Source organism: Tachypleus tridentatus, chromosome 1 (assembly GCF_004210375.1).
Source record: "Tachypleus tridentatus isolate NWPU-2018 chromosome 1, ASM421037v1, whole genome shotgun sequence".
Taxonomy (NCBI): Eukaryota; Metazoa; Arthropoda; class Merostomata; order Xiphosura; family Limulidae; genus Tachypleus; species Tachypleus tridentatus.
The window spans coordinates 60,804,240-60,817,363 of record NC_134825.1 but is presented as its reverse complement, the minus strand read 5'-3'; the positions used below and the strand labels follow the sequence as shown (position 1 = coordinate 60,817,363).

The following is a 13,124-nucleotide window of genomic DNA, read 5'->3' as shown; positions in this document are numbered from 1 at the left end:
TGTTAATGTGTTCCTTCCACATTTCTTGTTTCCCCAGACAACATACTCTTCTAGACTTCGATATTAATGTGATTCTCTGTTACCTCACTTTAAATCCATTTGAACCATCTTCCTAGGCCTGGCATGGCCAGGTGGTTATGACATTTGACTCATAATCTTAGGGTTATGGGTTGGAATCCCTGTCACACCAAATATGCTCTAAAAAAGTAGCCCAAGAATTGGCAGTGGGTGGTGATGACTAGCTGCCTTCCCTCTAGGCTCACACTGCTAACTTATGGATGGATAGCACAGATAGTCCTCAGGCAGTTTTGTACAAATTAAAAATTAACCAAACAAAGCCACTTTCCTTATGATCTATGTTTCACCTTTTTAATTAATAGTACTTCTTTTTCCTTTTATCCTCTGGATGTCAAAGGTTTGATGTAACTGCCATGATGTTTCATTTAAGATTTACCATCCTACTTATCTTCTCCTTTATCCACAATGCTTCTTCCTATCAAAGGTCTTGGCATTCAATGAAGGTAACTTCTCTACTTCACCTATTTTCTTTTCTTCTGTTCTTCTTCTTAGCTCTCATCCTGATATGAGTAGACTTCTATGTCAGGTCTATACTCTTCATTGTTATATTGTCCACATGGCTTCTTGTTATGGTACCCATTCACAACTCTCTATCCCTTGGCAGTCTTCCTCTGTTCAGGATCTTTCCCTTTCTACCTTCAACAATTGGTTTGACTTTGATTCAGTTGACTTATTCCTCCCAGAATTTGTTCCAGGTGTTTTCTCATCAGATTCAACACCTCACCCTTTCCCTTGCATCTCATCTTCATAAGCTAATTGAGGAAATCCTGCAGTCAGGCATGTGGACTACACCTAAAATGTTCATCTCCCATTATTTACATCATATAACAGTTTCATCTTCATTGGGTTTTTTGTCTTCCACATGTGGCTGTTCTTCAGGCTTCTGTGTAACTTTGACTGGGTAAGTTTATATTGATGCTTTTGTTTTTCTTTCAGGGGCCCTTGCTTGATTTAAGTGTGTATGGTTGTCTGTGTTCCTTCCTCAGTCATAGTCCTTCTGTGTTATGGGTTACAGTGGAGGTAAGAGGGATTGTTTTAGTTCTGTCTTTGTTGCTATCCCTTGTTGTTTCTTATTCCAAGGGTGTTGCTGCCTTTTAGACAGTTTCAGTCAGTTTCTCTGTTGGGGGAGCTGATTTATTTTTTATAGACATCCTTTTGATATCAGATGTTGGATCCCCCAATTGATAGATCAGAGGTAATGTGTTGTGCTCAGTAGTTGAAATGGTTCTAGATTCCTACTGGTCTCTTAAACTTGAGGTGAAGAAAGCATGATCTGCATGCTACCCCCATGTGGAAGTCGGTTCTCAGCAGTATAGGTTTTGTTGTAGTTGACTTACTGAGTATGGTAAGTTATACCCTAGCCTCTACAGTTATGGGCACATACATTGTTTTACTCACTTTTATACTTTGTGGGATTAAGTTACATATATACATTTACATGGTTAAGATCACTATTTTGTAACAATTCTCTCCCACTTGGATGAGATCCTTTCTTTTTCCATTAGTTACTACACATTTTCCTGAAAAGCAAAGAGTATACTTTGTTCAGAAGTGGTATGGTTCTGTTCATCAGATCTTTTGATTTGATTTTCTCATTTCCAGGGGGTATCCTTTGAAAGTTTTTTGGGGAGTGGGGATGCTTCTGTCATTCCCTCACACCTCCTGGCACCTAATCAGTGTGGTATTCTAGCTAATCTTGTGACAGGAGGTATGTTCTACATTGGAAGTTATGATTTTCCTATACTGAAAAGGTACTTCCAAGAGGTAATTCCCAAAATCTTGAAGTGATAGTTTGACAGAAGTAGTCACATCATGTATATCAGGCTCCTGTTAGTGGGGAAGTGATGCATGATGGTTTACACAAGAGATGTGTTGGAATCATTTGATTCCAACAGAAGGAGCAGGAGGCTTGTGGCATATGGATGAGAATGGCTAATCTTGTGAGTAGAGGAAAATACTTATCGAAAATACGTTTTCAATATAGGAAAATTATAACTAAAACTCTTAATTACATTTCAGATGTTTGTTTTCAGTAAAACTTTATATCTTATCTGATACTTTTTAATCCTAACTGGTAACTTTGACTGACTTTATAACCAACTCAAGAAAATTTGAAATCTAAGTTACCATTTTTGTCTTTCCAAAATGACTTCAAACTGTATTGTGAAAGTAAATTCATTTATCTTAAGTAGCTTTAAACTTGTAACAGTATATACCTATTTATACATAACTTTTATTGTGTTTTTGCTCTATGATAGTTTTTTATTTCTATTTATGCCATTACAAGTTGAAAACCACTTGTAGAGTATACAGCTCACATTACCCAGCAGCTACTTTAAGTCTGAGCTGCTCTTGTGTGTGCTGCATAAAATATATTTATTATATGATTATTATGTATTTTACCTAATCTAACTTTAACCTAAAGAGATTCTTAATTTTACATTTGAATTACTTTTATAATAATAAGTAAAGAATAAACATGAAAAACAAGAAATAAATTACTCACTTGGGTCTTTTTTGTTATCGTTGACTGTGGACAGTATCTAAGATAGTTCCTTATACTGGCAGAAAACTGAAGCATTGAAAACTTAATTAGTGTAATAGTTCATTTATTTGTTACACAAAGTTTTCTTTTTAGTTTTAAAATAAATTTAGAAGTTTAACATCTTAAAAGTTACATAGAAAAATGCTTTTGATTTTAAGAAACAGTTTCAAAAGTTATGACCTAGAATACTTCTGATGACTATAAAATAAAGATTCTAAATTTTGAAAGTGTGTTTTCAGATTGTCATTTTAATGTAACTTGCATGATAACAGATTTGAGCACAGGTAGTATGCAACGATCTTTTTTAAGTTTTACTTCAGACTAAATCATTATAGTTGGTTATGTTTACTATTTATAAAGCACATATATCTTTATATACTGTTTATTCTTATCATTCTTAAGAAATCTTTGTAAGCTAATCATGTTTGTACAATATGAATTGTGAGTTTTTTTAATTAAATGAGTGTTTTTCACTTGAAGCTTAAAACTGATAGGTTGCATTGTTCTTTCAGTATTGTACGAAAATTGTCTTTTTATTTTTTACAAGTGGTATAGTTTGACTTGCATTGAAATAACAAGATTTAAACTGTAAGTATTAATGTTCAGAATATTCTGTAACAGTAGATCTTCATTAAAAAAGAGGAACTATTGACATTTATGTAGGCTTCAGGTTTTGGAACACGAGAAGAAAACACTTGATGAAGAATTACAAAGTAAGAAGGAACAAACAATGACAACAGCAGATAGAATGCTTCAGATGGAAATGCTGTTGCAGAAAGAGGAAGCTCATCAACTCCAGATGGAAGCAGAACTAGTTAAGCTACGAGATTTTCACTTCCAGAAGTCTCAAGAACTTCAGACAGTATTGGACTTTGAGAGAACTCTGAAAGCAGAAATCAAGGTTACTTAAACCTGATTATAATTAATATTTTAATGCTTTGAAAATTATGCTAATACAGTGTTTTCAGTGAGATCAACAAGCTATATATATATATATAGTCATGTGAAAAAGTTAGGACACCCTATGAAAGCCTGTGTAATTTTTGTAACATTTTTGGATATATAGATATTTAATCTCAATTTCAACAATACTGAGAGATTATAGGAATATAACTAAACAATTAAAACTGAAGAAAAGACTTTTTAAGATCTTCTGTAAATGTAATTCTACAAAAATGCATATTCTAACTGAGGAAAAAGTTAAGACACCCTACCCCCTAATAGCTAGTGTTACCCCCCTTGGCTGAAATAACTGCAGTGAGATGCTTCTTGTAGCCATCTACCAGTTTCTGACATCAGTCTGAAGAAAGTTTGCCCCACCCCTTAATGCAGAATTCTTTCAGCTGTGAGACGTTTGAGGGGTTTCTTGCATGTACAGCCCGTTTCAAGTCACCCCACAGCATCTCAATGGGATTAAGATCTGGGCTTTGACTCTGTCATTCCAATACCCTCCATTTCCTAGTTTTCAGCCAGTCCTTGGTGGATTTACTGGTATGTTTTGGATCATTGTCGTGTTGCAGGGTCCAGTTCTGCTTCAGCTTTAATTTTCTTACAGATGGTCTCACATGATCCTCAAGTACCCTCTGATACACAGTAGAATTTATGGTGGATTCTATGTTTGTGAGCTGTCCGGGTCTTGCTGCAGCAAAGCAGCCTCAAACCATGACACTTTCACCTCCATGCTTCACAGTTGGTATGAGGTTCTTTTCCTGGAATGCTGTATTTGGTTTATGCCAAACATGTCCTCTGTTCTGGTGTCCAAATAATTCAATTTTGGACTCATCTGTCCAAAGAACATTATTTCAGAAGTCTTGGTCTTTGTCTATATTCTCTCTGGCAAACTTCAGTCTGGCCTTGATGTTTCTCTTAGAGAGCAAATGATTCCACCTTGCACACCTCCCATGCAAATTAAAATTGTGCAGTCTCTTTCTGATTGTAGAGGCATGCACTTTCACATCAACAGTAGCCAGAGCCTGCTGTAGGTCCCGTGATGACATTTTAGGGTTTTAGCATCTTGCGGTCTGCTCTCGGGTTGAACTTGCTTGGACGACCAGACCTGGGCATGTTGGCAGTTGTTTTGAAAGCCCTCCACTTGTTGACTATTTTCCGGACAGTGGAATGGCTGATTTCAAACTCTTTTAAGATCTTTTTACATCCCTTACCAGACTCATAAGCTGCTACAATTTTCTTTCTGAAGGCCTCAGACAGGTCTTTTGCTCTCACCATGGTGCTCACTCTCACTTCAACAGTCAGGAGCACATCAAACTAAATGTCTGAGGTTTAAATAGAGCAAGCCTCATTCAAAATGCTGAGTAACGATCTTCTAATCATGTGCACCTGGTGTGATACACCTGTGCGTGAGTTGAGGCATTTTAAGTGGGAATAAATGTGGGGGTGTCCTAACTTTTTCCTCGGTTAGAATATGCATTTTTGTGGAATTACATTTACGGAAGATCTTGAAAAGTCTTTTCTCCAGTTTTAATTGTTTAGTTATATTCCTATAATCTTTCAGCATTGTTTAAATTGAGATTAAATATCTGTATATCCAAAAATGTTACAAAAATACACAGGCTTTCATAGGGTTTCCTAACTTTTTCACATGACTGTATATCAGTAGTTTTTTTGTTTTTCTTATTAGAGGCATACATTCATATATTTTTATATCTATCAAATATACAAGACCAAGCATGGCCTAGTGTTTGGCATAATAAACTATAGATCTGTATGTCTGTCATTCTAGTCAATTTGTAGCAAAAACAAAAACATAAATGCATCCTTTACATTGAGGCTGGGGGTGCATTATAAGGGTGATGATCAAATCTCACTATACAGTTAAACGAGATTAATCCTATTGGATTAATACTTTATTAGCTGTGGATGCTGTTATTAGATCTGTAATTTTAAAATTAGGGACAGCTAGTGCAGATAGCCCTTCTGTAGCTTTGCATAAATATCCAGACACAAACAGATTATTACATGTGCAATATTATACACATAAAAACTTGTTTAAAACAAGATTAAGATGTACTTCCATCCTCAAGATGAATTTAGTTGTTTTTCAATCATTTCAGTTATGTTATTGCCAATATCATTTAAATTCATGATTAAGGGACTGAATCTCTGAAAGTTAAAAAGTTAGCTCTAATTTTATTACAAATAAACTCTTGTTTCCCATGTAATCAGAAACCTTTTAGTTTATCTACTTATAACTTTGATCATTTTCAGCAAAATACAGAATTAATCAAACTTTATTAGAACGGTATCTATGTGCAAATAAGAGGACTGTTGCCTTAGCACTATGTGCATTTTTTTATTTGATTTATAGTATGTTCACAACCTTGATACTATTTGCAGATTTATGGCTCAAGGAATGTGTACATTCCAGTTTCATAAATTGTTCAACAGTATCAGGGAGAAAGAACACAACATTATGAAAAAGGTAGTCTTCACTGTTTTCCTATGAAAGAGGATAAATATGCATAATAAAGCACCCAGAATAAAATAAGTCTTGAACTTATACATTAAGCCAATATGGAGTAAGATCCTCATTTGTAAAATGGAAATATGATAATGAGAAAGAACTTCCTGATCGACAAATAATTTTAATGAAGATGGGCTGATCCCTGGCATCATAAATGAAATGTTATCTAAATTGTGAAGTAAACAGAAGTTCATAAACATCCAGCCACACTGCAAAATCAGTAGCCATTCTTATTTGAAAGATGGCTGCAGAAATTGAAATTACAAAAATATCATTTGACTGCATGCTTCTGAAATTCTCCTATGCAGCTTCAGATAATTTTTATGCCTTAGGTCTGCTGAACTTGGTTGGGACTACCCTGCAACAATGAATTAAAAAAATAATATAAAATAAACTTGTAGCCAACCTCCTTTTTGGTTTGTTGTTGAATATAGTGAACTATTAGTCATGGCTGAATAAAAGTTAATGTGCTACCATAAGCCATTATAATTACATTTGAAAGATATGGCTTTGGCATTTCATTCTCTACACAGCCCCCTACTAGTACAGTGGTATGTCTGTGGATTTACAATGCTAAAATCAGGGTTTGATTCCCCTCAGTGGGCTCTGCAGATAGCCCAATGTGACTTTGCTGTAAGAAAAACACAAACACACTCATTCTCTACAATGATTAAGTCATCTTATGTCAGATGCCCTCTTAGTTGAGCTGTTCTATATAGAATCATGAACTTTAGGAAACTTTGGTAAGCTGTTTGTATCAAATTTCCATTATTATTGATCTGAGTTACCTACTATCCATATTCATTGCACACATTTCTCTTGTGACTTATAGTGTTTGTATTTGGGTTGATTTCTCCTTTCCAGAAACATAACTTTCAATGATAACCAAAGTAGATATTTTTTACATTAATACATATTTTCCTCAGAAATTATTATTCTGATTCAGAATGTCTCCTGTACCTTTGAATTTTCATCATTTGAACTGTCTGTTTTTTCCCTCACACATTGGCTGCTTGTTTTATACATTTGTCTCTATGTTTCAAAAGATCAATGCCAGATGTTCTAGGCTTCATCTTACCAGCTCTTTAGCTCCAGCTTCTGAAATTTATCCAGAAAACATTTTGTAGGCTGAATTGTGAAAATCTTTTCATACTCCCATGAGTTGTTATGAATTGTATCCAGATTATTGAATCAGAAGGGTTTTGTTCTTATTGTAACACTGAGTTGTTTCAGTTGATTTAGCATGTATCATATTGTATGTTACTGTTTTTCAGTATATCTATCTGTTGATATGTCATTTATTGGGATACTTCCATGAATAAAAATAAATCAGTTCAGTAGCACTTGCTACTTATGCTTGTCACACAATGATTCAGGTAGTTACTGTGTTCTCTATTTACAACTTGAATGAATGGTATTTGGTTTTACTCAAGGTATTGTGGATGTGATAGATAATGATTAGTCTGTGAGTTTGATAAAAGGGGACATAATCATGTTAATATATAAAGAAACGTTTATGCAAAACTGTGTAGAGGATGTGAAATAATCAGTAATAGAGGAATTTAAACTTATTTCTTGTCACAAACCAGGAATTGTTTGCTTCAGATCATTATAGTTATGAAACTCTTTTGAGTGTCCTTGTAATTCTGAAAGAGTAATGTTTAGGATTGATTTTATCTACATATTTATGAGAATTAGACAGATTGCAGTGTGTTCAAAATTGTAGAACAAATGTCAAAATGCAAAAATAAAAGATAGGGAAATCTTCAAGACTGGTGAGATAAGGAGGTATTTGAGTCTCATCAGTCGTATTTGAACATTAGTCAAAATGAGATTTACTAATTTGGAATTCATACTCATGATTTATTTAGTAGACTATTCCTAACACTAGAAAACTTTTTATATTCACTGTATGTTTTTAATATGTAATAAAGTGTTATTAAACTTATAAAATTTTGTCAAAATTATTTTTGTGCAAAGTGAAAGATATTAACCCTTTCTTTATGGGCTTGGTATAATGCACACAAGTTTGTCTACACATTTGCACACATTTGGTATTTGTACTATGACATTTGATAGGACATGTGTATCTTTACAAAATTTGGTAGACTTTTAGTAAAGATTACAACATTTTGTACACAAAGAAATGTAATGAAATATTTTTATTAAAGATTTGTTTATGAAAATAGTCTGTTTTATTACTAGTCTGAGTGCAAAGTGATTTCATGCTATGATTGAAAAAAACTATTCTTCATTCAAAATGTCTTGAATATCATTTGCATGATCTTTATAACCTCCTAAGTACATTTCAAATGTTTGTTTTCAGTAAGACTTTATATTTTTTTGTTATTTTAACTATGTAGAGTCTGTTACTTGACCAACCTTGTAACCATCATAAAAAATAGGAAATAAATATAAATTATGCTTTTTTGTGATAGAATGACAACATAACACAAAAGTACAAATTATTAGGCTAAGTAGTTTAAGTCTCATAATGCTATATATTTACATATATATATATATTATTATATTGACCTTCCAGTCATGTCTAGCTAACATTACATAACTTGCATTGATGCAGTGTACATGCACTCATGTTATGTATCCAGTAATACAAAATTGACATTTAGTCTTCTCTGTCTTGGCTATGTTTTAATCGACTAGTATTTTGTAATATACAGTCAGATTTCAATTATTATACATTATATATGTGTATATAGATTATTACTATTTAAAAATAAATTAAAGTAATTTACTTAAAATATAGAATTATAGATCAAGAAGTAAAGCAAACAATTATCTCTTCTCACTATGATCTTTGCACTTGGTTGCTGCTGGACATAGATTGCTAAGCTTTTTAAAATTTTTCATGTAGAGGATATCAAACTTAATTTTTTTAAGGTTTTATATATACAGTTGAATAATGAAAAAAATCATAAATCACTTCACTGATGTCATTTAATTCCACTGTAATTTAATAAGCTTAGTAACTAAGATGTATTTAGATTTAAAAAATATGAAACTTTGAGCAGATTAAACACACAACCTACCTTATTGAAATCTTGAATCAAAAGAATGTGGTGGCCTTTTCAAAGATTAAAAAGGCTGAGAAAACCACTCTGTGGACATTCTAAGCTATTGACTGGTTATTTACAAGTCATATACTGAAGTAAGTGTATATATGGGACCATTTCCAAAAAATGGAAAGAAATGAATGGTGTTACTTTGTGTGTTTCAGCCCACAAGCCATATCTCAACAAAATAAAAAGATATAAGGTTCTTATCTTATATTTCAGCTTGATAATATTATTAATTAGAGTTCCTAATTTGTACAAAACTATAGACCTAGTATTTTGACATTACAAACATAAATTTTAAACAGTGCTGCATTCAAAATACATACTAAAATCTATATTTAGATTATTCCTTTAATGTTTACTTTTAAATTAAAAAAGTAACTCATATATAACAGTAATGTTTGAATTATAATCTAAATTTGATTCCAAACTGATTGACCCAAATTCATAAAATAGTAGTTTAATAAAATCTTGCAAGTCAGCAAACACAATATGGCCTTTGACCCATGACCTGTCTTGAAAGGGTTAAGTGTAAAGTTTTTAGCTTTAACATATACACACTCAAATATAAGTCATTCTATACTGGTTCTGTTTTTTGTTTTCTTGCAGGGAGTCCAAACATCCAATCGAAATTTATATTCTCGTCTTCATCAGCTGGATCAGAATGGAGTAAGCCAGGAGGAATTAATCTATCACTTGGTGAGCCACATGACTAATATTTTGTATTGTTTCATTCCTCGAAAGGTTTAGTTCAATTTTGAGTAAATTAAAAATAAAATCTTTGTAGGAAGTTGATGGGCATTGCAGTTACACAGAAAAATATCATTTGAAATTATCATATTGCCCAAGTTGTACCTGCTTATCATGAGGTTCCTTGGAGAACCATGTACAAAAATGTGTACTTATAATAATATTATACATCATTTAATGCAAAAACATTTTTGTTTTCTTAAGTATTAATTAGCTACATAGTTAGCATTTATTATGAAACAGCCATTAACATTTTGTGTACGGGTGTGGATCGAAGTGCACAGATCATGACCTGTTAAGGAGTTGTTTTCAAAATTTAATTAAGCATCTTTGTTATCAATGTATTTCAATAAATTTTACATCAGAACTTAGTTTATTAATTGAAACTTTAAAATTAAGTGCTAGAACATTCATTTTTTTGTATATGAGGATATTTTATGAATTGTATATTTTAATTTTAAAATATAATTCATAAAGTAAAAACATTATTAACCCTTAAATGACAGCCATCATCAACTGATGCTGCTACCCACAAAATTCCTGCTCTTTAAAGGTTAAGAAAATGTAGATGTAGTTAATTGTTAGAATATTCAACTTTTGTATGTGACAGTATTTTATTTTATGAATTGCATATTTCAGTCTTAAAAATAATTCATAAAGTAAAAACATTATTAAGAAAAAGTAGGCTTAGTTTGCATCAAGGAATTTTTTTCATTAAATAAAAGAAGTTAAAAAAGATAAATTTAAGTATAAGTACTAAATTCCTTATGTTTTATTTATTGTAATAAAAGTAGTAAAAATTAGAAGTTTATTAGGTTAGCAAAGACAATTTAAATGGAAAAAATTTGACATGCTTACTACTAACTCAGTTTTTGGTTGTGACAGCTGGCCCACTGTGGATAGCTTTTTTCATATTCTGAAAGGGTCTAAAGTACAGCTGTAAAGCAAAAATGTAAATGAGTAGAATTTAAAAAGCATTAGTTTGGGCTGTAAAATTATTAGTTTTCTATTAAAATGTACAGTGATTCTAGAAAGAAGAAAAGGATAAATCCATTTTTATTTTTCAACTTTTTATTTTACTGTACATTGCTGATTTTGCTATAGTTAGTTATAGAGTTGAGAAAATAACAGATAAAATATAAAAGTGTATTGAAAATGCATTTGATATTTATTTAGGTGGTTCTAGAGGTTATGTAAATGAAATATAAAAGTAGAAAAGTATTTGTTTTCCTAATATGATAATCCCTTTGTACTGAAACTGTTTTAGTAAATGTTTTGTAAATTTAGTTATAAAATTTTAATAAATGTTGTTTATTAAATAAATCAATTTTTTTATGTACAGCATACCAAACAACAGTTATTAAAAGCTTGTCATATTTTGTGGAGATACACCCATTAAATTCAGAGTTATGTGTAGTTTCATGGTTGCATTATGGTTACAAGGTTGGTCAAAATCACCAAGCCAATATGTGGAGTTAATAAATAAATAATTGTGTTTGAAATATACACATAAGATTATTTATTAGTTTCCATCTGGCTTGTGATCAAGCTTCTACAGTAAATGGTAAATGCCTAGTAATGCTTTGTGAGTCAGTCAGCACTGATCAATTACAGACTTTCCTAATTTCAAGAATAAAATAATATCTTTTCATGACTAACTTTGAAATGACAATTTCTGCTTATACTTTTTGCTGTAGTTTAATAAGTGAAGCATAACCTGTCGTTGGTTATGTTGAAGTATTTATTGTAACTCGTGCATTCATTACGTATATTCTTGTTTATATGTTTGGCATATAAAAATTTAAATGAAAATAAAAAAAAACATTTGGTCAGATTGTGAACTGAATGTGGAGTATAATTGTATTGTTTTTCTTTTTCAAACTTTGCTTTATCTGGATTGAAGCAACCAGATGTTAATGTTAGTTTTTTAATCACTAGTAAAAGGTGTATTGGATTCACTTGCAAGTTCATTTTTTAAAAATAATTTTTGTTTGAAAAAATGTGATAAGAAGTGCAAACTTTGACAACTATATATAAATTGTTAGATATAGTATAATCTCTTCTTAATTCCTCTCACATATTAGTGAACTTGGACATATGTAATGTGAGTGTAGGTACTGCAGTTTTTTACTGGTTCACTGCTTTGGGGAAACAGAATTTTCAAAATTGAAAGTTTGAGTAGGTACATCCATACACATGTGCATTCTTAAATTATTTTTATGTAATATGTAACCAGTGTAAAAGATGTTTAGGTGTCAATATTTTGTTTTGTTTGTCATATCATTTTGGCTTTAGTAGAATATTTTTCCTGTTATGATTTTGAAAAATATTATGCATATTTGGGTTATTTTTGAAAAGATTCATGAATATTTTTTATTATTTTGAAGTATTCTTTACAAGTGTTAAATAATTAATTTGAGTTGGAATATGAGAAAAGTTTGTTATTAGTTGATAAAGTATAGACTTCACAATTTTTGTTGAGAAATCTCATTTTATTGTGTTGAATTTAGGATTATGAGATCCAGCAGCTGCAGCATCGGATTGCCCATATGGCTGGAGAGAAGAGTGAGGAAGAACATATTCAGTTAGAATTAGAAGTTCAAGAGCTGAAGGAATCATTGGATATTCAGACCTCTACTTACTGTATGCTTTCTCAAGAAGTAAAAAAAACTGAGGTATGAACTATCCTCAGTACTGTTAACACATTGAAAATCTGAAGTCTCTAGGGTTAAAAGAATATACTTTATTAGAGCATTTGTTCTGTTATAGATAAACTTTAAATTTCTTGAATATCAAATTCAAGATATCAATTAGCATGGTCTAAGTTTTTTTTGTATAAAAACTAAGGTTTTGTTCAAAAATGTAGTATTAAATAGTGTGTTTATCACTGCTAAATGAAAATTTGTTTAAAATCTATGTAATCTGTGTTGTAGCTCTAAAGTTCCGCTGCTGTGTTTTTATGTTATTTTTGGATGATGTTGCTACATAGTGTGAGGGTATTCTATATATTAGAAGAGTGTACTATACTTTACAAATTTGTTAATTAATCATTGCACTTTCTTTATGAGGAATACACACACACAGACATAGTGATAGGCATTTTTGGAGCTGTTTGCATTATAGGCTTACTTACAACAACTACTTCAAAATGTCAAAAGCAAAACAGAGTAATTTTTGAAAATTTTTTTTTATT

General features: G+C 31.6%; 1 protein-coding gene across 5 annotated transcripts in view; it reads left to right on the top strand.

Annotated features, from left to right (window-relative positions):
- The window catches only part of Ccdc39 (Coiled-coil domain containing protein 39), a 64,902-nt gene that overhangs the window by 31,481 nt on the left and 20,297 nt on the right, over positions 1-13,124 (top strand). For all 5 annotated transcript variants that reach the window (XM_076500090.1, XM_076500098.1, XM_076500109.1 and 2 more), the window contains exons 10-12: positions 3,287-3,524; positions 9,791-9,880; positions 12,442-12,606. In XM_076500090.1, the coding sequence (XP_076356205.1) occupies positions 3,287-3,524; positions 9,791-9,880; positions 12,442-12,606 (493 nt within the window). The remainder of the gene's footprint in view (positions 1-3,286; positions 3,525-9,790; positions 9,881-12,441; positions 12,607-13,124) is intronic.